This window comes from Protopterus annectens, chromosome 2.part0 (assembly GCF_019279795.1).
Source record: "Protopterus annectens isolate FY-2018-M chromosome 2.part0, PAN1.0, whole genome shotgun sequence".
Classification (NCBI taxonomy): domain Eukaryota; kingdom Metazoa; phylum Chordata; order Ceratodontiformes; family Protopteridae; genus Protopterus; species Protopterus annectens.
In genome coordinates this window covers 1381285821-1381310956 of record NC_056728.1, presented here as the reverse complement: position 1 = coordinate 1381310956, position 25136 = coordinate 1381285821, and the positions used below count along the sequence as shown (strand labels likewise).

The 25136-nt window shown below is 39.7% G+C and overlaps 1 protein-coding gene across 31 annotated transcripts in view; it reads right to left on the bottom strand.

The window, feature by feature from the left end:
* Window positions 1-25136, bottom strand: part of ANK2 (ankyrin 2) — a 3034032-nt gene that overhangs the window by 615689 nt on the left and 2393207 nt on the right. For 19 of the 31 annotated variants that reach the window (XM_044061567.1, XM_044061562.1, XM_044061555.1 and 16 more), the window contains one exon: window positions 12465-12476. The exons of the other annotated variants lie outside the window; for them this stretch is intronic. In XM_044061567.1, coding sequence (XP_043917502.1) covers window positions 12465-12476 — 12 coding nt within the window. The remainder of the gene's footprint in view (window positions 1-12464; window positions 12477-25136) is intronic. 31 annotated transcript variants of the gene reach the window in all.

Genomic DNA, 25136 nt, shown 5'->3' with positions numbered 1-25136 from the left:
AAGGGGATGATGACATATTTTTTGGCATTGAGCTTAAGGCCATGGTTCTGACACCAGTCGTTGGTCACAGTGAGGCCATTCTGTAGGATATCAACATCAATTGGGGAGTTAATAATAGCTCCCAACTTGCAATCGTCTGCAAACTTTGTCAACCAGGGTCCCTTTGTGTTGGTCTGGACTTCAGAGAAGTAGATACCAAACAGGAGAGGACCCAGGCCCAAACCCTGTGGGACTCCACTTGTGACTAATCGGCTGTGTACTTTCACACTGTGGGTTCTATCTATGAGCCAGTTTGCAACCCAAATATTGATATAGAGGTTGATGCCAAGCTTAGTGAGTTTTTCTATGATTCCTGAATGGAGAATGGTATCAAAAGCCTTGGCCAGTTCAAGGTATGCTGTATGAACTACCTTGCCTTCATCCACAGCTCTGGTGACTGACTCAAAGAAGATGACCAAGTTGAGCAGGCATGATCTACCCTTCACAAAACCAAACTGCGTGGGATCCAGAGTTTGGAGATTCCCTATATCCTTGTTTATAAGGTCCATGATGATGCATTTCATAGCATTGCATATCAGACTCATCAGGCTAATGGGGCAATAGTTCCCAGGGTCTGTAGTCGCTCCTTCTTTGTGGAGTGGGATAACTGCAGCAGTGTGCCATTTGGCAGGGACAATGCCTGAGGTGAAGCTGTGACTGAACAGAGCACACAGGTGAGGTGCTAGTTCACTCTGTAGTTCATATAGAACACAGCCAGGGATATTGTCAGGTCCCATAGAAGCTGTATTCTTGGCCATGGACAGTGCTGTTTTAACCTGTGCTGCAGTACTACTGGGTGCCTGGCAATCTACTGGTACTGTGATTGGTCCTTTGGGGGGGTAAAGGTGGCACTGAATATGTTGGCCAGTATACTGGCAATATCTCTTGGCTCAGTATAGGAGGTACCATTGTGCAGTAGCTCGGAGCAAAGCTGGGTACTGCCGTGGGGATTCTTTACATAACTATAGAAGGCCTTGTAGTTGTCTTTACTGTTGAAATTCTGTTTTCATACCTAGCTTTAGAGGATTTGATGAGGGATTTTAACTTTTTCTTGAGGCAGATAAGGGAGTTTTCTTGGGATTTCACCTTATTCCGGATCAGTTTCCTCTTTCTGTTGCAGAGTTTCTTTATGGCAGGGGACCACCAGATTGGCTTCCTTTTTTTTGGAGGGGAGTGTCTTGGTTCTATTGGGTATGGTGAGATCCATGCATTTGTATGCATGTTCATACAGTGCATTGGTGTATGATTCTGCAGACATGCAATTATTCTCCATTTGCATGGGTGCCGTGAAGTTAGCCACCTCTGTTTTTAGGATCCCAAAGTTAGCTTTGGAGAAGTTTTTCATGGTAGTTACCTTTCTGGGGGTGGTAGGGATGTGGATTTCAAGGTGATTAGTTTGTAGTTGGCTCTAACCAGGGAGGAGCTGACTATTGGTGTACAGCAACGGTTGCCCTTGTTAGTAATGACCAGGTCAAGGATGTTGCTGCTTCTAGTGGGAGTAAGAATGAGCTGGTCCGGGGCATTGGAATTAATGAACTCCAGGAAAGGTTGCGCAAAGTGTATTGGTACATGAGTAGTTTACCCAGTTTATGGAGGGGTAGTTGAAGTTAGTAAGAGAGTGTTATGTTGTACCCTAATATTCTCCAGGGTGCTTAGGAAAATGGAGTGAGAGTCTTGGGTCATGGTTGGGGACCTATAGCAGGTTACAACCTGAATCTCTGTCTTACCCAATGTTAGCTGCACCTGAAGCATCTCTGATGCATTATATTGGGTTACCAGTCTAGAGGTGTGCACATCCTTTATGAATATGGATACACCACTGTCTTTGGAGCTTTGGTCTAAGTTCTGTGGCTGAAAGGTGTGGAATGAGATACAGCCTGGTAGTGCAGAGGTACTTTCTGCTGCCTTGAACCAGGTCTCTGTTATAGCACAAATGTCAATGTTCTCCATTTTAATTAGTGCCTCAAGTGAGTGTATGTTGAGATTTAGACTCCTAGCATTGAGCAACATGACTCTCAGATTGGATTTGTTTGTAGCTGTTACGGTGGTAATTTGATCTTTGGAACACTGCCTAAAAAAGGCACTATAGAGGTGGCAAGAGCCTTGGCCAGTATCTGGAAGCCCAGGGGTGACAGATGCAGCCCATCTCTGGCAAAGCATCGAAGTCTGTCAATCATGTCATCCCAGGCAGACAGATACTGGATCCCCTTAGAATGACACCAGAAACTTAGCCAATTGTTGAAATCAATCACTTTCTGCTTGTACTGTGGTATCACTCTGAGTGATGGTAGGATGCTGCTCAGGGCTAGGATCATACCCGCCTGGGCTACATAATCCCAGAGCTCCTCCATGTCTCTTTTCATGTAGTCCAGGGAGGTATGTCTCAGGTCATTTACACCCACATGTACAATGACAGAGTCATATTTGTACCTGTTGTTGAGTGACCTGAGTGCATGCAGTAGTAGTTAAATTAACTACAGATCAAGTTTGTTAACTGAATATAATGAACTTGCAGTTCAATTTAGGAACATCCTAAACATTAATTGGGATTTAATTTTACAGGACCCACAATTTCATGGAGTTCTCAACATGAAACCTTTAGTTGTTTTTAAAAAAGCACCATCTTTAAAAACACTTTTAGAACGTCCAATTAAACAATACAAACCTAATAAAGGAATGTATAAATGTGGACACTGTAATTATTGTAAATACATTCAAACAGGATCTATATTTTATGTAAGAGGGGTTAAATATTACATTAACGAGAAATATAATTGTCAGACTGAAGGGGTTGTTTATCTTGCTATCTGTCAGATTTGTTATGCGTTCTACTTTGGGAAAAGTGAACGCCAACTTAAACAACGCATTTATGAGCATTTATATGCCATCTCTAAGAATGCAGTTACAAATGCTTTTGCTAAACATATTATGGAAAATAAAAATCAAAGATTCCTGTTTATGGTTGTTCAAAAAGTTAATAAGAACTTAAGGGGTGGTCCTTGTCATTTGATACTAGAAGAACAAGAGTTGCTATGGCAGCTCAAAACTAATGCTCACGTTTTCCCCGGTTTAAATGAGACCTGTTCAATAAAATGCCTTTTAAAGTTGAAAGCCCTTATTAGATAGGTGCTAAATATACTAGGTTTCTACGTGTTTTTTAGGTTGAATGATTATATTTTTTTTATTTATTGTTTCAACACAATAAGCAAAATACAATAACATACACGGAATGTTTTATTAATGAATGGACTTGTTGTGTTTATACACTTTCCACATAATACCTTCAGGTTAGAGTGGGGGCTCTTTAAATTTATGTATATATTTGATGAATTAATTGTTAATTGGTAGCCTCGATTGTTTGATTATTAAATGATGAATAAATACTCAATGTCAAATGTCTGTAAACTTGTCTGAGGAAGTGCGGAGATTCTTCTGCATGAAAGCGCTAACAAGTAAAGTATTCCTGTTTTAACTTCAGCCTGGTCTGCTGTTGGTACCATTCTTTCTTTCTTTTTATGTTTTTTTGAAGTTTTTTTTGTTTTTATGCATGCATTATGTGTCGGATCCTGGCACCTGACAGGCAGCTGACTGTTACTTTCTCCTTAGTCAACCTAGTGAGTGGGACATCAGTGTGCCTCACTATTGAGTCACCTATGACTAGTGTGTTGGGCATGCTGTTTTGCCTTAGGGGCTTTGGTTGCCTTAGGGGCTATGGTTGAGCATGTTTATACAGTCCATAGACTTTAAATTATGAGAACCTTCTAGTTTCTTATTTGTTATAAGTATACTTCCATCCTCGCATACACATATATAAGTAATTCAAGCATGGGCAACAATGCACATCCACTTTTGCCAGAATACCATTCACTAGTTCAAATGGTGTGTTTCCAGGCTGTTCTTAAAATATCCAAACCAATATTTGTCCTATTCCATTTTACCAGCCTGTTCCATGTGGCCAGTCTGCCAGTGAACCACTCAACACACCTTCCATTCCCACAGATATTTCCATGAAGGAAATCTGATGACTCTCTAGCACTTCCTAGCAACCCCAAAGATCCCTAGAATCAACTATCCCCATATGCCCAACACGTCAGAGCAAGATCACCTCCCAGACCACTGCAAAGGACACTGCACAAGACTAAGTGCTCTTAGTCTTTCACAATAACTCAGACTTCTACTCTTATGTAAGTCCTTAATGTGTTTGGACCAAAATACATTTTAAGTATGACAGACATTGTCTTTTTACCCATGTTCTATATCTTTTACCTGGAGTGTTTTTATTAATTCTTGTTATATTACTATGCTCAGCATACATGATGTAACCTGTTTTGTGTATTATGCTGGATGTACTGTATTTGTATAACTTGATGTTGGAACTTTTCTCCCCGGGCCTCCGCTGAAAATGGACCTGGTCCAGTCGGAATTTCCCGGTTAACAAATGTAAAATAAAATAAATAAATAAAATAAATAAATATTAAATTGCGATTATTATTTTCTTTTCTTTTTTTATCAAGAATCACCTTAATGAGCTAAATGAAGTGTTGGGAGACCATCAATATGTGTACATGTGGTTTAAAGGGTCCCCTTCACATGGTCGACAGTTCATTTGATCGACAGTTATTTGGTCGACAATTCATATGGTTGACAGGCAGATTTGCCCCCCTCCCCAATGTTGTGTGACCCTGGAGTTGATATATATAGTTAGGGGGGGTGTGGGGGGCACAGCCCCCCACATTGAGGGGTGTGTCTGTTTCTGTTAGTGTGTCTGAATACTGCATAACAGAGGCTCGCAATGCACCTGAAGCAAAGCTTGACTTCACTACAACTTCAAGCCTAAATTCCCTCCCTTTCAGCGAGGCAGCAGCCAGGAAGAGAACAGAGAGCAAACAGATAAAAAAAAAAACCTCCCAACAACCCACCACAACAAGAGATACCACATTATTCCAGTGTTCCCGCCTGTCACTCAGTAGATGTATAAACAAACTATTCTCTGCCAAAATATCCCAGATCACAGTTTTATCCACCCCCTTCCACTGGATCCAGGCTAAAACACCAAATGTCTCTTCCTAATACACAAGCATCAGTAAACCTTGATCACAAGCTGCAACCTGTAGCTTCTTGGAGACAAAAACGGCAACATACAACAGCTGCCAGACACAGCTGCAACCACACACACCATGTCAGGCTTAATCAAACAGCACCTGAAGCTATGATACCTGCCATAATTGATATTAACTATGTTTATACAGAATAATAATGACATTTGTACTAGCTGCCAGACACAGCTGCATCCACGTACACCATATCAGGATTGATCAAACAGCACTCATAGCTGTGATTCCTGCCATAATTGATATTAACTATATTTAGACAGAATAATGATGACATAGCAGAGCTTGCTACTATTATTTAACCAGGATATACATGATATTTCTAAATCATACTTTAACTGAAGAAGGCATTAGTCTCCATGACAGCATTTTTTTTCAAAACACTCTACTGTTACTGCTATTATATATGATGTTAATTTGTTATATTTGAGTCTGAACTCTGATGGTACCTTGTTGAATTAGTTAATTAATTACTTAAATTATTATAAGTACACCAATGAAAAATTAACAAGATAAGTATTCATTGAGTTCAAGTAGGGGAATAGAAACTTCTATGTTTGTATTTTATGTTGATTTGCTTGGCTTCTATATAATGCAGATAGTAACCCATCTTGACCTACCTTTGTTTGTGAAGAATTATTGGACTCTTTGAACATTCTGAATAAATCATTACTGTTTCTCAGTTGTTTAAGAAACCCTCCTTTTTTTTTTGAATAAGTACAGATGACAAGTGATGTATCATATCAGTTGATACTTTGAGAGATGTAGTTGTAAGAGTTATTTTTTTGGGACAGCTATTTTGGAATCATTTTTTTGTTTCTTCTTTCTAATATCGGTCCAAGGATTTGTTTCTTTTATTCTTTTAAGACTAGGGGCCATCCATTCCATTTCTTCTGGGACAGACACTATGTTGTTGTTTTTGATGAATATAGTAGCTTCTTCTAAGTCATTAAAGGTTCTCATCTCATTGGCAAAAAGTATTTTTATCTTGGCTGGAAAGGCCAGCTGTGCTTTAATGTTTTGTTTCAACAGTTTTATTATTGGCCAGACTTTTTTCCTTTGTTCTAGTATTCTGGAAGAATAATCATTGCCAAACCTTATCAGGATTTGATTGTATTTTAAGGGTGATTTTCTCCAAGCAGATTTTAATATTAGTTCCTTGTCCAGAAATGAAAGAAATTTTATAACTATGGATCTATGTGGAATATTTGTTGAATTAGAAGCAGGTTTCCTCAGTGGTCTATGTGCCTTTTCAATTCCAAATGAAAGTCCATCTTTCAAGTCTAAAAATTTAGGAATCCAGGTTGTTAAGAATTAAATAATGCTTTCTCCTGCAGTGTTTTCAGGCAGACCAAATACCCTTATGTTGTTCGCCTTACCCTGTTTTCTAAGTCATCTGTTTTGTTAAGCAGCCATGTATTCTGTTTAAGAGAAATTATTTTTGGAATTCTTCCTCTTTGAGTCTCCCTTCAATGTCATTTAGAGAAGTCTCTATATTTGTTATTTTTGTTTGGTGTTGCTGTAGTAGTTCTTTAAGGTTATCAGTCTGTTTTTGAGAATTTAATTTGAGGTTTTCTAAGTCATTTTTAAAGCCGTCCATCTTCAAAGATAGTTCCTGTAAGGTAGATGTCATCAATTGGAGATCTTTTTTCAAAGCAGCATCTGGATGAGAATTCCTTGAGTTGTTCATATTCAGTGACTCAATATATCTCCAAGTTACTTGACAGGAAAGTTTTTGTATATCTCCACCAAAATTGATATTTATGTAGTTTAGTAGTTTATCTATAGATTTCTGATATTTTAAACTTGAAAATAATAACATTTTCCTATGTTATTATACTAGTTTATGGAGCTCTAAAAATTCACTGCTCTCAGTTGGCCATCTATTCTCTGCACCCCTGTGATTTTGAATTCTGATGTCACAGTGAATATATACTTAGTATTTTCCTGTTCTTTTATGATTTATTATTAAATATATTTAAACCTTTCATTGTGGCTGATCTTTTAGGGATATTTAAGTTTTGAAAGTATGTGCATATTTATTTGGTGACACTGTCTGGGCCACTCCTAATAGCTTTGCTCTTGCTCAGAGTACCATTTGTATTAATAGTAATTTCAGTATATTGGGTACCCTTGTAAGGGCCTTAAGGTAGATGGCAGGAGTGTCTGGTGTCAGTGGTAACTACCTTATAGTCTGAGTAGAAGGGGGCATAGCTAGTAAACTTGTGCCAGCCTTTCCCAGGTGTGTGTGTGTGTGTGTGTGTGTGTGTGTGTGTGTGTGTGTGTGTGTAAATCAAATCTCCAAGAGTGTGTGTGTCAGCTACTTGGGCAGGGAGACAAAGCACTGATCAGACTGAAAGGGTGCTTTAGGTCTTGGCTTGGACACTCAGCTGAGATCTCAACTGTGCCAGTGGGGAGTCTAATTGGGGATCTGGAGAAAGGAGGAGAAACCAGCCCTGGACTGACTGTGTTCCCCATGTGCTCTTAAGGGAAATTGTACTTGACTGTGCTTGATGCAGAGAGCTGCATCTGGAAATATTGTGTGTGTACCTGCTATCCTCTCAGTGAACGCTCCCCACAGGTGGCAGTGGTGAGGATTGAGGCTAAGTGATTACTGGCCCAGAGGTGGAGGGTCGTCACAACACCTTTATGCACTATATTAAACATGACTGGAGAAATGGGGAATCTAAGAGACCAAAATACTTCCTCTATGCCTCAGGACTAAGTACTCACTATAACCCCCCCCCCATAAAAAACTTCACTCATTTATTTATCCCTCCAGATATGGTTTACCACTCTTTTGTGATGTAGCTCATGCATCTTGCTTTTTTACTTTCAAAGCTGAAATGCTTATCAATCCCAGTCCTGTACTGTTACCTCGCAGTTTCCTGCACAGTACCTATCCTTCATCATCTTTCACTTAAGTTATACATAAGCCACTCCAACATAAAGTTGGTAAACAAAACATAAAAAAAAACAAAAAATAATAAATAACAAATATGGTATGAGTCATTTGACAAGGTATATGGGAGTGCATTCTGATTACAGGTGTTTGTATTATTCTAATACAATGATATATGATGACGTATAACTATTTTGAGATGCACGAGGCAGTGATCACACTTTAGTTATTATTACAGTGAATATTCATGTTGTATGGCTGGATTGCACTAATTTGAATTTTTCATGTTGTCCCATGATGAGTCAGATAAGACTGGTTTCTTTACTTAGGCTTAGTCTATGTTTAGCCACTTTTTTCCCTATGCAGGCATGGTGTAGTGGAGGCATGAGGTTTACGGTTTACTCAGGACCTACACAGGATTTTGCTGATAAGATGTGGAGTCTCCTACCCACGGCCAATTCTTGTCAGGCTAAGTTTATTTGGTTTGATATTATACAGAGTCGCCAATTAAGATACTTGACAAACTCTGTATGATCACTGGTTACATGACCTCCATTGCTTCAAATATAACATAGGGAGGCTATAAAAACTTGAACACCGCTTTGCTGGAGTTACTGTAATGTGACTAGTGGAACTCTTAGTATGCAAAGCACATTCGTTCCATGCATTTGATGGAATGTTGTGTTTTCCTCAGAACCAGTGCAGTTAATGCAATAGAACATTAGTGTTTTTTTTTCCCATAAGCTGCACCAAGAATAACAGTGTAGGCTGAATAGATCTATGAACTTGTAATGTGGGGAGTACAAAAAGGAAATAAATAAACATATAAGCCAATAGAGAAAATAAGTGACCAAGTTGGCAAACAGAATTACTAAGCATGTATTAATTAATTAATTAATTAATTAATTAATTAATTAATTAATCTAGTTATTTAATTAATTGATTCATTTCAGGCAAGGAATTCCAGTAATGTATTTAGAAAAGCATGGTAACCACAAATCTCTAAACGAAACTAATGGTACATTGGCCACAGTAAATAAGCAAACTTTGACACCTACACACAGGGGCTAAATAAAAGCCCTCCAAATAGAATGTTTGTAGTCAGTGTTGAAAGTTACCTGCCATTTCCTCCCCCCCAAAAATTAAACCCATTTCTATGATAGCTACTGTTGGCAAAAGTATAACAAATCTTTTCATGATTTACAGATCATGAAATAAACTAATGTCTGTGATGTAAATGAACCTTCCAAAAGTCTTATTTGCAGAAGAAAAGATAAACTCAATAAATGTAAAACTTCCAGCCTCACAACGTTAGCTCATTAAGTGAGTAGAAACAACAAGGATGCAGTATGCTCTCTGTTTAAACACATTCCATGACAGCATTTACTCTGGGTAAATTAGCAACAGTAAAATAAAGCTACCACTGCCGTAAAATACCAACCAGATCAGCATGAGCGACAGAGCCCAGCACACTACTGCTGTTGATGTAGTGTAAGCATTTTGTAAGTAGAAAAAGGCAAAAGCAAGCAATTTCATTTTACTGGTTTTCACTGCAATTGCAAACTGTTATTGTTTTGAGGTAAAAGCGTTTTTTTTTTTTTTTTATGGTGGTGGGGAACACTGACCTCAGGCTGCAGGAGTCGACTATTACCCATTACTACTTATTCATTCCATTAGGGACTAATGGGTGAGGGGGCAAATAGATATAACCCTTTAGGGTAGGTTACATTTAGCTGGGATGTTTCAACTATCTAAAGGTTTCAGCAAAATTAATTAGAAAAAAAAATCATACTTTGCAAAACTCATATTATGCTAACATTATAAACTTGTACAGCAAAGTAAAGCCAAATTATTATTTTTACATATTTTACTGTTATTACACAATAATATTGGAATTGGAAAACAACCATTCTGGTCTAGATAGCTCTTTTAATATTAACATGTAATTGTAGATTATTGCATTAGATATAACTCAGATTATTTTCTAACAGTATACATGATGACATTTATTTTCTAGAATGTATTTACATTTTTGATATTAAACATGCTTTTAGTATAGATTTGATAATTATCAAATGCATTAATTCTCTGTTTCCACCCTTCTTTCACCCCATCGGTGAAGGAAATCCCAGTCCAAAAACATGATAATAGACTTTCAGAGATAGCAGCAGTAAGTCCAGTGAATTGAGAGTCAAGTGGTGTCCTGCAGGACTCTGCCTTAAACCTGTACCCCCTTACAATTTAGCATTTTTATAAACATCTAAAACTGGAACATTCTGAATATCAAAGAATACTGAAACTGTGATATTTTCTCTTTCAACTCATCAATCCCTGCTCAAACACAGGAGGCTTTCTTAAGCTTTGTCATTGCCCTGCATATGCCTGAATTAGCCCACTGATAGATGCACAGTGGGGTTGTTTGAAGGCTTTGCTACCCACTAATATGAGTGATGTTGACCCCCTCATTAACCACCCCCTTATAGGCAGATGCCTCCTTCTCATTTCTGGGCCTTACAAGGAATTTATAGTCAGAACTGGTATCTCTGAGCTCACTGACCCTCCTGGGGCATGCAAGTAAGGTCAGTCATATTATTGTTTTTCTCATCTCTGCCAATTGCCACCCTGACCATTAAATGAACCTAGACAAATGTATCATCTACAATATACAGTGAGTTATAGAAAAATAAAATTGTCATGATGTTGTGTTTCATCACTCAGCCAACTGCGTTATTTTTCTGATCTCTCCTCCTTACATCTTTTGTTTTCATTTTAAGGGTAAGGGACAAATTCATTCCACATAATTTGCAAGTAACCATGAGGAGGTGGAACATGCTCTTTAGAATCAACGCCAGATGTAAACACTAGGCTGGAATTTGTAATTTCACCTCTCTGTACGAGTACCCAACAGATCTTAATAAGAGACTTTCAAATATTGCTTAGGAGACTCGTTTGATTTTCACCTGCCTTCATACGATTGCTTAATTTCTTCATTCAGAAAGTGCCCTTTCCAAACTGCAATTCCTGAACATGCTAATATCAAAAAAAATGTCATCAACAAAGAAAGAATAATATGGCACAGCTGAACTTTTCTTCAAATAATGTGTGACCCCAGAGGTAACAATAATTAATCACAGTGGTGTGGGACAAAGCCCTACAGAGTTCTTAATTACTGTTTTGCCTGTATGATTGTTGTTTCTTGGATGTTGAATTACTTCAAAGTGTGGAGTTTTGCTTAAAAATATTTTGAAATCCTTTAATTTCATTGATTTTAAAAAAGTGCCCTGCAACTGTTTCATCCCCCCCTCCATTAAAATCTAACTACTAACACATTTTCCAAACACTCTTAAAAACATAAAGAAGCACATATTGTAAAATGTTATGACTTCTTACCCCTCGGGCCACTGTGTATGCATGGTAGGGTGTAGTCTAGTCTTAAATGAACTATGGAGTACTATTTTTTGGTTTCATAAGGGACATTTATAGTACTTGTTCAGGTTCTGCACAACTGAATAGGTCAGCTTTTTTGTCTGACCTACAGCTATACACAACACTACTTGTAATACATCTTCTTTGGCTGGTTACTTGCTGAAGTCACATCTCACTACTGCAGTGTGGGCCCAATCGACAAACTCTTAATGAAGGAGTTCTAGTCTCTTCTTGGGCACAGAATAATATTTAAAAAGCAGAGAACTGGTATATGATCTGAACACTAAAAGTGAATCTTGCATATCCCTTGTTGTATGAAAAATTAATTCTGCACTAAGGATAGAGGTTTCTCATGTAAGGCTGAACTGTGGTCATTTGGAAAAGTGTGTCCAGTAACCCACGAGTATCTCTGTATTAGACTGTGACAAATGCAGAAAATAGACCCATGTACATTTTGTTACAACATCTTGGCTCACTCACTGTTTTCTTTCTCTTACCTTATTTCTGTTTGACAGTTGTACATTGGCAACGTAAAATGGCTGTATCGTTTGTTTCTAAGCACAAACATTTTCTTAGCATATGCTGTGCATGAATTCTATGTTTATATGTATTGTGCATCTGTATCTCTTTCTGTAAGCTGTCCAGATCTTGACTGCAGATATGTTCACCTACTAGTTAATATTGAGTAATAATAATTAGCACATACTTAAGTTTAGCCATTTGTAGCAGTTATTTATAACCTAATTTTGTGCTAATAAAGCAGAACATTCACATCTCATGTTTTAAACTTTTCCTGTCTTTTTTCTCCCCATGGGGGCACAGTAGTTGAAAATGTCAAGACTGAAACGACACTTCATGCAACACACATGCAACAGCTACAGAACAAAAGCTGTCCAATGCAGTGATGACAGACTCTACAAGGCAGCTAGCTGGGTGTGTATCTATGGCTACTGAGAGGCGATGAATTCATGCTGCTCAGTACTTACCTGGGTACAACACTGTGGAAGCATACGAGAAGGGATAGGGAGAAATAACATTGAGACTGACAATTAGAAATACGTATTTTAATTATGACTGAAACATTGATTTCTATGTGCCTGAGAAACACAAAAAGAATAATTATGGCAAGATAAAAAAGCCCTGGGTTTCAAACATCTTGGCAAGGTGTACTACGTTTTGTTAGACTAATGCTCATGCAGTGCCTAACTAGGGTCTGTTATAATGCACACATGTGAGGTACATTTAAGGTGCCTAAGAAAAATAATCATGCTATCCGGTAACAGAATCTCCTAGGAAACTGGGACCATAAAGATTTCTGCAGTTTTGTCTTAGACTTAGAATTCTACACTTTCTACATAGTTCCAGGATGCAAAAGTAAAAGGGTGCCAAAAGGTCTAAGATAATCACACATTCAAAGGTGTAAATAGGCACAAGTCTGAAGGCTGAGTGCTCTTCTACCACTAAGTTTGTAACTATTCTAGACTTAGTCATACCTGCCTGTGTCTTACTGTATTGATAAAGGTGGCCCTGTAATTAAAAGCAAGATGCAGGTGTGTGCGTGTGTGTGTGTGTGTGTGTGTGTGTGTGTGTGTGTGTGTGTGTGTGTGTGTGTGTGTGTGTGTGTGTGTGTGCGCGCATAGGATCAAAGGAGGTTACTAGGCTAACTGCCCCAGGTACCTTACCTAGCCAAGTTCAACACATGTTCCAAGGGTGTCTGGTTCAAGCAGGCACTAAAATCAGCACCTAATTGCCTCTGTCCAAAAGAGATACAGGTGGAACCCCCAGGAGTGAAATTCAGATTACCCATCTAATCATCCAAGTTATATTTAAATAGGACTAATGAGTGGCTTTGTTTAACATGAATAGGAAGCTTGTTCCATAGGTGGGGCAACCTCTGTGAGGCAAATCTGCCTCTCCGGCAAGTTCTGTTGATGTCACATGCCAGGTTAAGGTCTTTGAGCGAGTGACCCGTGTACCATTTGACTTGTGAATGTGCAGCATTTTCATTAAAGCTGGGTCAGAGATTGCTTTATATGCGAGGCACAGGTGGTCTCTAAGTAGTCTGTACGACAAGAAGTAAAGTGACAATGATTCAGTCTGTCTGCATAACACAGATCTTGAAGATGCTGAATTTTCTTTATAAGGAACCTTTATGGTCTCTCCAATTGCTGCAGGTGTTTAGAATGGAACATACCAAAGGAAGCATTGTACTCTATTACTGGCCCGATGAGGGAAAAGTACAGGGGGTTATAACCACTTTTTGTCTGGGGGCAATGCCCTTACTTATGAGATGAGCAATATAAAATGCCCCTCTTACCACTGTGGAGACATGGTGATCGAAGTTAATGTTGCTGTCAACCTGTGTGTCCAGATCTCTCACCACTGACTGTGTGCTTATGGTATTGCTATTGATGTGATAGTTTTCAATAACATCCCCCTTGCTGAAGGGGGTGATAATGCATTTTTCTGCATTAAGTTTAAGACCATGATTAGTCATTAGTCTGTGCAAGACCTTCTTGCAAGACGTTGACATCGCTAGGGGTTTCAGTGATCACTCCCAGTTTGTAGTTATCAGCAAACTTTGTCAGCCACAGTCCTTTAGTTTTAGTCTGTACTTCAGAGAAGTAGATTCTGAACAGTAGGGATCTCAAACCCAATGCCTGTGGAACACCTCTTGGTTACAAATCTGCTGGAGGAAGTGGAGTCCCCTATTTTGACTACATGAATTCTATCAGTCAACCAGTTTGCAACCCACCTGACAATATATGGGTTGATACCCAGCTGGGTGAGTTTATCAATGATGCCTGAGTGAGGGATTGTGTCAAAGGCCTTGACTAAGTCTAGGTGGGCCATATGCACAGATTTGTCCTCATCTAGGGCTTTGGTGACTGTCTCTAGGAAGTCCACCAAGTTAAACAGGCATGATTTCCCCTTGACAAAGCCAAACTGGGTGGGGTCAGCATCTGGAGATTTCCTATTTCTTTGCTTATAAGGTCCATGATGATTTGTTCCATGGCCTTGCAGATAAGGCTGGTCAGGCTAATGAGTCTCTAGTTCCTGGAGTCTGTGGTTGTACCCTTTTAATGCAAAGAGATAACAGTAGCTGTTTTCCATTCCACTGGGACGAAGCCAGTGCTTAGGCTGTGCCTGAAAAGCATGCTCAAAGCATGATCAATGGTGATGCTAATTCCTGTTTTAACTCATGTAAAACATAGCCTGGGATGCTGTCTGGTCTCATAGAGGCTGTGTTTTTGGCCTTGGAGAGAGCATTTAAGACCTGCTCCTCTGAGATACTAGGCAGGGGATAGGTGTTAGGTATGTTTTGGGGTATATGTGGCAGGGTCAGGGGAGTGAAGTTTTCACTGAACCTGTCAGCCAGCAGGTTTGTTATATCCACAGGTTCTTTATATGTAATACCATTAACTGTGAGTTCAGCTCAAATCTGGGCCTTATCTTTGAGGTTAAGGATGCAACTAAAGAACACCTTGTGGTTATCCTTAGTTAGGGAAGTTAATTTGGATTCATAGCTAGCTTTGGAGGGCTTCTCTAGGAGTCTTATTTGCTTGTTTAAGTCGAGAAGGGAGTACTTCCAGTTGAGACTGTTACTTTCGACTTTTAGACAGCAATTTCTTTCTCCTATCGTATAGCCTATTAATGGCAGTTGCCCACCAGGCAGGTTTGTTTTTCCTTGAAGTTCTTGCTTTGGTTCTATCAGGTACGGCAGAGTCAATATGACTGTATAGGTAGGTGATTGTATAAAGCTTTGATATATAACTCAGCATAGGTGTCTGTTCCACCAGTTGGGGGGAGGAGTTATGAAGCTATTTATGCCATCATTCTCTTGGAGAAGTTTTTTAATCTAGTTGTTGCTAAGCCACACACTGGGGTGGTGTAGCGGTCCCCCATGTTGATGAGCACCAGGTCTAGGATGTTTGAGCTGCTTATGGGTGTGTCAATCAGCTAGTCTAGAGCACTGAAATAAATGAAGTCCAGGAACCTTTCGGCAAGTGAGTTAGAATACATATAACTTACCCGGTCTATGGATGGGTAATTAAAGTCACTCAAAACCAGGGTGTTTGGTTGTATTTTGACTGACTCAAGTAGATTCAAGTAGGTTGAGTGGATGTCCTGATTCATGGAGGGGGGTCCTATAGCTGGCAATGTCCTGAAGAGGGGTCTTACCTACAGCCAATTGCAAATTGTGCTGTTTAACCAATCCTGAGGCGTATTTATCTTTAATGAATATTGCTACACCACCTCCTTTAGTTCTCATGCTTTCAGTTTGTGGTCTGAATGTGTGGAAGGAAATGTAACCTGGTATAGCTGGGGTGCACTCTGCAGCCTTAGACCAGGTCTCAGTGACTGCACAAATGTCACCATCTTCCAGGGTGAGGACTGCTTCCACTGAGTGCAGTTTCTGGTTTAGACTGCTAGCGTTTAGCAGCATAACCTTGAGGTTGTTTTTAGAGGATATTTTTACATCGGGAATTTAGTTCTTGTGACATTGCCTAAAAAGGTACTATGGGGATGGCAAAAGCCTTAGCCAGTAGCCAAAATCCCAGGGCTGACAGATGAAGGCCATCTCGGGCAAAGTATCGAGGTCTGTTGACCATGTCATACCAGGCTGACAGATACTGCATCCCCTTTGAATGATACCTGAAGATAAGCCAATTGCTGAAGTCAATCATGTTTTGTTTGTACTGAGGTATCATCCTAGGTGAAGGTAAAATGCTGCTTAAGGCTAGGGACATACCTGTCTGAGACACATAATCCGAGACCTCAGTCATGTCTCTCTTCATGTAGTCCAGGGAGGTACATCTCAAGTCGTTCACATCAACATGGACTGTGATGGAGTCATAACAGTGCCTGTTGTTGAGAGACTTGCATGTGTGTGTGATGTGGTGGATCCTGGCACCTGACAGACAGATGACCTTTTCCTTATCCAAACTGCATGTGCTTACTGTGACACACCACGGCTTTTGTAAAAACGGTTTTTAATAAACCAAACAGAGAAGAGATAGAACCAAAATTATGATGACAGATGAAATAAAACAGAGGTTCAGTTTTCAATAAGTAGACAGTTTAATTATTAGCCAATTTAACTGCAACACTCATTTCTGGTGCAGAGCACAATTTTCAGGTCTTAAATACTCCCTCCAATTAAACAGAGCTCAAACAGCATTTTTTTCTCAGTAGTGTTTGATTCATGCAGTTCAATGACTATTATCAACAAGCGTTACACTGATGAATAAAATAACATCTTTTCCAAACTCTCACTTACCAAGACTTTAGACAAACTATGGGAAGTTCAAAGGTACAGAGTCTTGAGACCATTATGCCTTGCTAGGTCCCAGCGTAGACTGTACCTCCCATCTCAGGTAGTGCTAAGCCAGTTATGCTGAAGTGAATTTATAAACACCAATCTAATTATCCACATCTTATCTGAAGGAAGATAGTGTAGCACAATGCTTTACCTGGGGGGGGGGGGGTGATTCCAGAGGTGAGGGAGACAAATAGCACCAAATGTGTCTCTCCACTTTGTTTTACTGATCTTCTGAAGCATGTTCAGATCCCTTGTTTTAGCATTAATGTGACTATTTGATTTGTGAAAGTACAAGAGGTCCTGGACTACTGGGTCCCTGATTTGTATAGAAGGCAAGACATAGGTCTCCATTAAGGAATCTTTAAGACACAGAAAAGCGGGGCATTGCTTGTAATCTTTTTTTGATGATTTAGGGATTTTAAACCTATGATTCTCTTTTCTAGGAACTCCTAACATCTTTGCAAATATATATGCCTGGTGAGGTGTATCCCAAAAGGGCTTTGTATTCTATAATTAGTTTGATCGGCATTGAACACAGGGGCAGTTATGTTTCCAAAATAGAAACCTGCCTTGGAAAAAGCTGCCCTACACAGATATGCTTCAGATGTCTTAGAACTCTTATTCCAACAACGTCTGCCATACTGAATCTTTCCTGGCCTTAAAAGGAGCAGACATACAATTGACTTGGGCTACTGGGTTACAGGTATCTTGCTTTAAAGGGACCACTTCCACTGTCCATGCTAATCATACATTCTCTCATGCACTTGTCTTTATTCCTCCTTCCAAATACCACAATTATTTCCTTTTTTAGTACTGGCTCTTTACTTGTGCCTGCTTTCAATATCTGTCAGGGCATGTTACTCTCACTCTCTCTGTCCATGTATATATTGATATACATATATATATATATATATATATATATATATATATATATATATATATATATATATATATAAATAAAAACCTGAATTTGGTCTAAATGATTGTTTGTTGACATCTGTTTAATTGACTACATTTGGATATATGTAGATGGTTGACTACATTTGGATATATGAAGATGGTTGACAGGTGTGTGAGAATGACAATTGCCAGGCAGGGGAGTATTCCCATTCCCAGAAGACTGTGTGATCTAGGAGTTAGTACATATGATTAGCAGGGGGGAGGGGGTTGGGATACACCCACATGTGGGGGTACAGGGGGGAAATCCCCCCTGTAAAAACAATGTTTTTTTTTTGTACGACAATTGCATGCACCAAGGTTCTTTCTCGGTGCAGTGTGGTAATGTGTCAACATTTGGTTTGTTGAACTTTTGTGGCTGACTTTTCTGGGGTTAATGTATGGGATACTTGACTAAAGTGTGTGTCTGTACATATATATATATATATATATATATATATATATATATATATATATATATATATGTATAAATGTATAAATACATACACATACAAGCACATATGTGTATATATAGGTGTAGTACATTTTATCTACAAACAAAGTGTCACAACTGATATAAACAAAAATGGCAATCACATTTGACTGATTGTATGCAAATTAGTTTTGTTCAGTAATTTTGTCCTGATAATGCCCACTGTTGTTTCTTGCCTTTTCTGTAACTAGTCTAGTCCAGATACAGATTTGCTGTATCCAGGACTGTTTGTAACCTTATGAGCCCCCCAAGCCTTTCTGTGCTGGAGGGAAGCCTTCTAGCTTATCAGTGGGAGTGGTAAGCAGTAGGTAGCCTATCTACCACAAAAGGCATGGTTTCTGGCCCAGAAATTGTAGTTATTGGCCGTTTGGGCAGTTTTTTCCATTTCTCTCAACTTTTCTGGTTTAAAAGCCCGCATTTGAGTGTGTTTCCCGCTTTTTCTGTAACTAGTCTAGTCCAGATGCAGATGTGCCGTATCCAAGACTGTAAGCTTCTGAGCCCCCCAAGCCTTTCTGTATTTGAGGGAAGCCTTCTAGCTTGTCAGTGGGATTGGTAAGCACTAGGTAGCCTATCTACCACAAGAGGAGAGGTTTCTAGTCCAGAAATTGTAGTTTATTGACCGTTTGGTGAGTTTTTCCATCTCTTTCAACTTTCTGATTTAAAAGCCCATGTTTGCACTTATTTCCCGCCTTTCCTGTAACTAGTCTAGTCCAGATACATACTTGCTGTATCAAGGACTGTTTGTAAGCTTCTGGGTGATGCCAAAGTCTGCTCTTCAATTTTTCCCTTAGATCTGCTAGTTCTCTCCTCTCCTTCACATTTACTAGCTTATTAGTCTATCACTTTACCAGACTTCTTGTAGCAATTATTGTAGCACACAGAAGGGCTACCAGCACTAAACATTCTACAAGGAAACAGCTCCATTACTTATTATTTATGCCCACCCCTCCAGGCATGTCTAAAGGTCATTTCCCTGTGCTTTCTCCTATTAACCTGGTGAAATTGGGCATCCTGAGGCAATGTAGCAACTGCCTCATGTACACTGACAACCCTCTCCTCTTACCTCCCAACACTCAGACTTGCGAGAGATGCACTTATATAACCAAATTGGAAGCTATGAACTCTCCAGCCAAGACCGGAATAGCTAATCAAGAGGAGAAGGTCAACACTTGCACAACACCATATGGAACACATAGCCCTCCAGAACACACACCAACATTGCCTTCACATAAAAACACAAACACACCCACCTTCACGAGGCTCTCAATAAAAATCTACCCAAACAGCGGAGACCTCTAAGGCAGAAATGTACTCGACCACCACAACACAACACTAATCACGAGACACATAACTCTCCTAAACAGTGTGCCACTCAACCAAAGCCCCTAAGGCAAAACTGCATAGCCAACACGCTAGTCATAGATGACTCGATAGTGAGGCACACTGATGTCCCACTCACTAGGTTGAATAAGGAAAAAGTAACAGTCAGCTGCCTGCCAGGTGCCAGGATCCACCACATAACGCACGCACTCCGGTTCATCAACTAGAGGTACAAATATGACTCTGTCATTGTACATGTGGGTGTGAATGACTTGAGACGTACTGTACCTCCCTGGACTATATGAAAAGAGACATGGAGGAGCTCTTGGATTATGTAGCCTAGGCAGGTATGTCCCTAGCCCTGAGCAGCATCCTACCATCACCCAGAATGATACCACAGTACAAGCAGAAAATGACTGATTTCAACAATTAGCTAAGTTTCTGGTATCATTCTAAGAGGATCCAGTATCTGTCTGCCTGGGATGACATGACTGACAGACCTTGATGTTTTTCCAGAGATGGCCTGCATCTGTCACCTCTGGGCTTCTGAATACTGGCCAAGGGTCTTGCCACCCCTATAGTGCCTTTTTTTAGGTGGTGTTCCAAAGACCAAATTACCACCATAACAGCTACAAGCAAATGCAATCTGAGGGCCATGCTGTTCAGCGCTAGAAGACTAAATCTTAAAATGCACTCGCTCAAAGTACTTCTTAAAATGGAGAACATCGACATTTGTGCTGTAAAAGAGACCAGGTTCAAGGCAGCAGAAAGCACCCCTGTGCTACCAGGCTATAACTCATTCCACACCTTTCGGCCCCAGAACTTGGACAGAAGCTCGAAAGGCAATGGTGTTTTCATATTCATAAAAGATGCGCACACCTCCAGACTGGTAGCCCAACATAACGCATCAGCGATACTTCAGGTGCAGCTAACACTGGATAAGACAGCAATTCAGGTCGTAGCCTGCTATAGGTCCCCTACCATGTCCCAAGACTCACACTCTACATTCCTAAGCACCCTGGAGAATATTAGGGTTCAATCTAACACTCTCATACTGGGTGACTTCAACTACCCCTCCATTAACTGGGAAAACTACTCATGTACACTTGCCCAACGTTTCATGGAATTCATTAATTCCAATGCCCTGGACCAGCTCATTCTTACCCCCACTAGAGGTAGCAACATCCTTGACCTGGTCATTACTAACATGGGCTACTGTTGCTCTACACCAAAACTCCTCCCTGGTTAGATCTGACCACAAACTAATCACTTTGGAAATCTACATACCCCCCCCCCCCCACAAAGGTAACCACCATGAAAAACTTCTCCAAAGCTAACTTTGGGCTCCTAAAAACAGAGGTGGCTAACTTCCTGGTACCCATGCAAATGGAGAATAGTTGCATGACCATCAAATCATACACCAATGCACTGTATGAACACGTACACAAATGCATGGCTCTCACCATACCCAATAGAACCGACACTCTCCTCCAAAAAATTAAGCCAAGCTGGTGGTTCCCTGCCATAAACAAACCCTACAAAAGAGGAGGAAACTGATGTGGAATAAGGTGAAGTCCCAAGACTGGATAAACTCCCTTATTAGCCTCAACAAAAAGTTGAGATCCCTCATCAAATCCTCTAAAGCTAGGTATGAAAACAGAATTGCAGCAGATAGTAAAGACAGCCACAAGGCCTTCTATAGTTATGTAAAGAATCTCCACGGCAATACCCAGATTTGCTCTGAGCTACTGCACAATGGTACCTCCTATACTGAGCCAAAAGATATCGCCAATATACTGGCCGACAGATTCAGTGCCAACTTTACCCCTCCCACCAAAGGCTCAGGCTTTGTCCCTACCGAATGGTACACTGCTACAGTCATCCCTCTCCACAAGGGAGGAGCGACTACAGACCCTGGGAACTATCGTCCCATGAGCCTGATATGCAAAGCTATGGAATGCATCATCATGGACCTAATAAACGAGGCTATATGGAATCTCCAAACTCTGGATCCCACACAGTTTGGTTTTGTGAAAGGTAGATCATGCCTGCTCAACTTGGTCGACTTCTTTGAGTCAGTCACCAGAGCTGTGGATGAAGGTAAGGTAGTTCATGCAGCCTACCTTGATCTGGCTAAGGCCTTTGATATCATTCCCCACTCAGGAATCATAGAAAAACTCACTAAGCTAGGCATCAACCCCTATATCACTAGGTGAGTTGCAAACTGGCTCACAGATAGAACCCACACTGTGAAAGTAGCTGATTCCAAGTCAGACTGCCGACTAGTCACGAATGGGGTCCCACAGGGTTTGGTCCTGGTTCCTCTTCTGTTTGGTATCTACTACTCTGAAAGTCCAGGCCAACACAACGGGACTCTGGCTGACAAGGTTCGCAGATGATTGCAAGTTGGATGCTTTTATTAACTCCCCAAGTGATGCTGACATCCTACAGAATGGCCTCACTGAGACCAACAACTGGTGAGAGAACCATGCCTTAAGCAGAATGCCAAAAAATGTGTCATCATCCCCTTTGGTAAAACCCCGGTTCCCATGAATTACCACATCGATGGTAGTCCACTGAACACAGAAGGTGTTATAAAAGATCAGGGAACACAAGTTGACAACAACCACTATTTTGATCACCACATTGCCACTGTGGTCAGAAAGTCCTTCTATGTGGCACATCTCATTACTAAGGGTTTTGCATCCAGGAAGAAAGAGGTCATTGTCTCCCTCTACCCTTCCCTCAATAGGCCAATCATCAAGTACAATGTCACATTTGGCATGTACCTCATTAGACACCTGAAACAACTGGCGAGGCCGCAGAAGTACCTCACAAAGAGGATCTTAGGCCTTAAACACTTGTCCCATATAGACAGACTCAAAAAACTACAACTATTCTCTGTCTCATATCACCTACTTAGAGGCGATCTCTGCTTGACTTACAAAGCCTTGTCTGACCCAGCTCTGTTAGAAATGCTACATCTAAAAAAATCCCAATCCCTCCGCAACACACACTCCAGAGATCTCAACCTCATTACCACATTCAACAAAATGTACTAGAAGGACAAGTTCATAACCCAGTGACTGCCCATGCCATGGAATAGACTTCCTCATACATGTCAAGCAGAGCACCTTGTTGACCCTCTTCAAGAGAAATCTCGGTGAGTGGATGGGAAATAGAAAATTCACCCTGGAGATAACTCCAGTGGCTCTAATCAACAGAGGCACTGGGAACTAAGGTCAGGTGGCACGATGCTAGGGTAATCCTATGGCTAGGCATGTAAAGGCCCCAGGGCCATTAGCCTAGTACACACCTATGAACCTAAAAGTGTATGTTTGTGCACCTGCAGTGATAACTGTGTAAGGAATTTTCTCTTTTGTGCACAGTGTGGAGTTGGAATATGTGGTGTGGGTGGGGTGAGGTGTGGGGCTTGCCCGTGGAAAAAAGATATATATATATATATATATATATATATATATATATATATATATATATATATATACACACACACACACACACATAGAGAGAGAGAGAGAGAGAGAGAGCTATGTATACTTATTTACATACATATATGACATGGCTGCATTTAATAAAATGTCCATATGCCAGGACAGTCCAAAATTCTATAAATTTTAGATATGACCAAGCAGCCAAAATAAGTGTAATTCATCAAACATATGAAGCTTACTTTGCCATATAAGATTGATGTTTCATACAAGGTATAAAGTCTAGCACGCTATTCTTCAGTGGTAGCTTAAACAGCATTGCCATGCTTTGATTATATCAATAGGCCCCTTCTAGTCTAAAACTGTAAAGTGATTTTATTATGTTTATGATAATAGTCCACTCTTTAAGGAGCTCTTTTGTTATAAAAGCATCCCTACAGACACTATGCATTTAACTCCTTATTTAAGTATTTGTAGATGTTTCTGACAGAATCTGCTCCATAGTTCAGTACTGCAGCTCTTAATATGGCTTTGTACAGATCAGGAAAAGTAGGAATGAAATATCATTAACTTAATAGTTGTTTTAGTTACTAACTTGTATTTATGCAGTATGAATCTGCCAAAGCTGTATAGACTACACTTCATTCAGTGATCTAAGGTTTACCACTGAAGGGAACACTACTTAAAACAAACAAATAAATAAAAAACAGCAAATGTTTTTTGCAGTAGACTTAGCATCCTTCACTACCCAGTTTGGGAACTATACATCAGTCTTACCTACCAAACTAAAATGACCTGTTCAAAGGCTGACATATCACAGAGGAGGAAACTAAATATTATGTTGGTGGTCATTTTAAAAGGCTTTTATTGACAATATGATGTATCCAGGAATAATATGAACTATTGGTTTCACTGAATCATGTTTTCACATGTATGATATAGCTCACCACATATCTTATGTGGAAAGATTAAAATAGAGATAAATTCAGCTTGCAGGCTACTTGCTAACTGGACAGAATGTTTTATTAATCATAGAGATGGACTTAATTACAAAAAGAAGAAAACTTACACCCCCCACTTTCTTTTAGTAGGGTTTTATAACATGTCATGAATTACATTTGCCATTTAAAAAAATGAACAGTAGCATAAACTTTTACAACAATATACCTAGACTTACCCAAATGATCAGAAGCTCCAAAAGTTCTCCCCAGGGGACATTTGCAAGTTGGAAATGTCCCTGGGTATCAGCATTTTCTTTAAATGCAAGGGTGAGAATAACTTAAAATGCCAACATTACAAATTGCTCTTAAATTACTGAGAAACAAAAAATTAGCCATTTATAATCTTGCTTTGTCTCTCTTATCTCCTGGATTGAAAGTGTTGTAGACACATTTGAAATGAAGCTTACACAGAATTAAATATGCATATATCAAAGCTCTTTCTCTTATGTGTTACATACTAAACAGGAAAATGCATCAACCTTTTTTACAGAGGAGTCCTGCACCCCTCTAACTAATATAACTATCTGAAGTTCTTGGACTTCGAGTTACGTCTACATTACTCTCAGTTGGTTACCTATTTGATTTGTCAGGCTTGGCCAAATGCATGTCTGTGCATCAAGCATCAGTGCAGTGTACAGCACACATTAAGTACTATGATTATATATGTAAAGACATCATGAAAATGATAAAAGCTGTAAAAACATTAACTTACAGAGGATTTGAGATGTTAATTTAAGGGGTGGAATCAACGCACGGAGTACTTCATGAATAGAATGCTAGAATTCAAATATCTCTTCTGTTGCGATTATAGAATATTTATATGCACCCCTCCCTGCCACAGCGATTACCATCACAAACAGTCTGGCAAAAGCATCCTTCAAATGGAACCCCAGGATTTTATTTTAATTTTAACTTCTTAAGCAATATGTAACAGCTGAATCAACAAAGGAGATTTTTCAGCATCAACAAAGTAAAATAAAATGGCAAGAAATTCAGTACCTTATTATCCAAGTTCCAGCAAGGTATGTATGAAAAATGAATATTAGTCACTTTTAAAGGGCAGCATTATTTGAGCTTGGTTTAGACGGTGGTTTCAAGTAATTAAAACCAGGATCCATATTTCTGATTGCACTAAG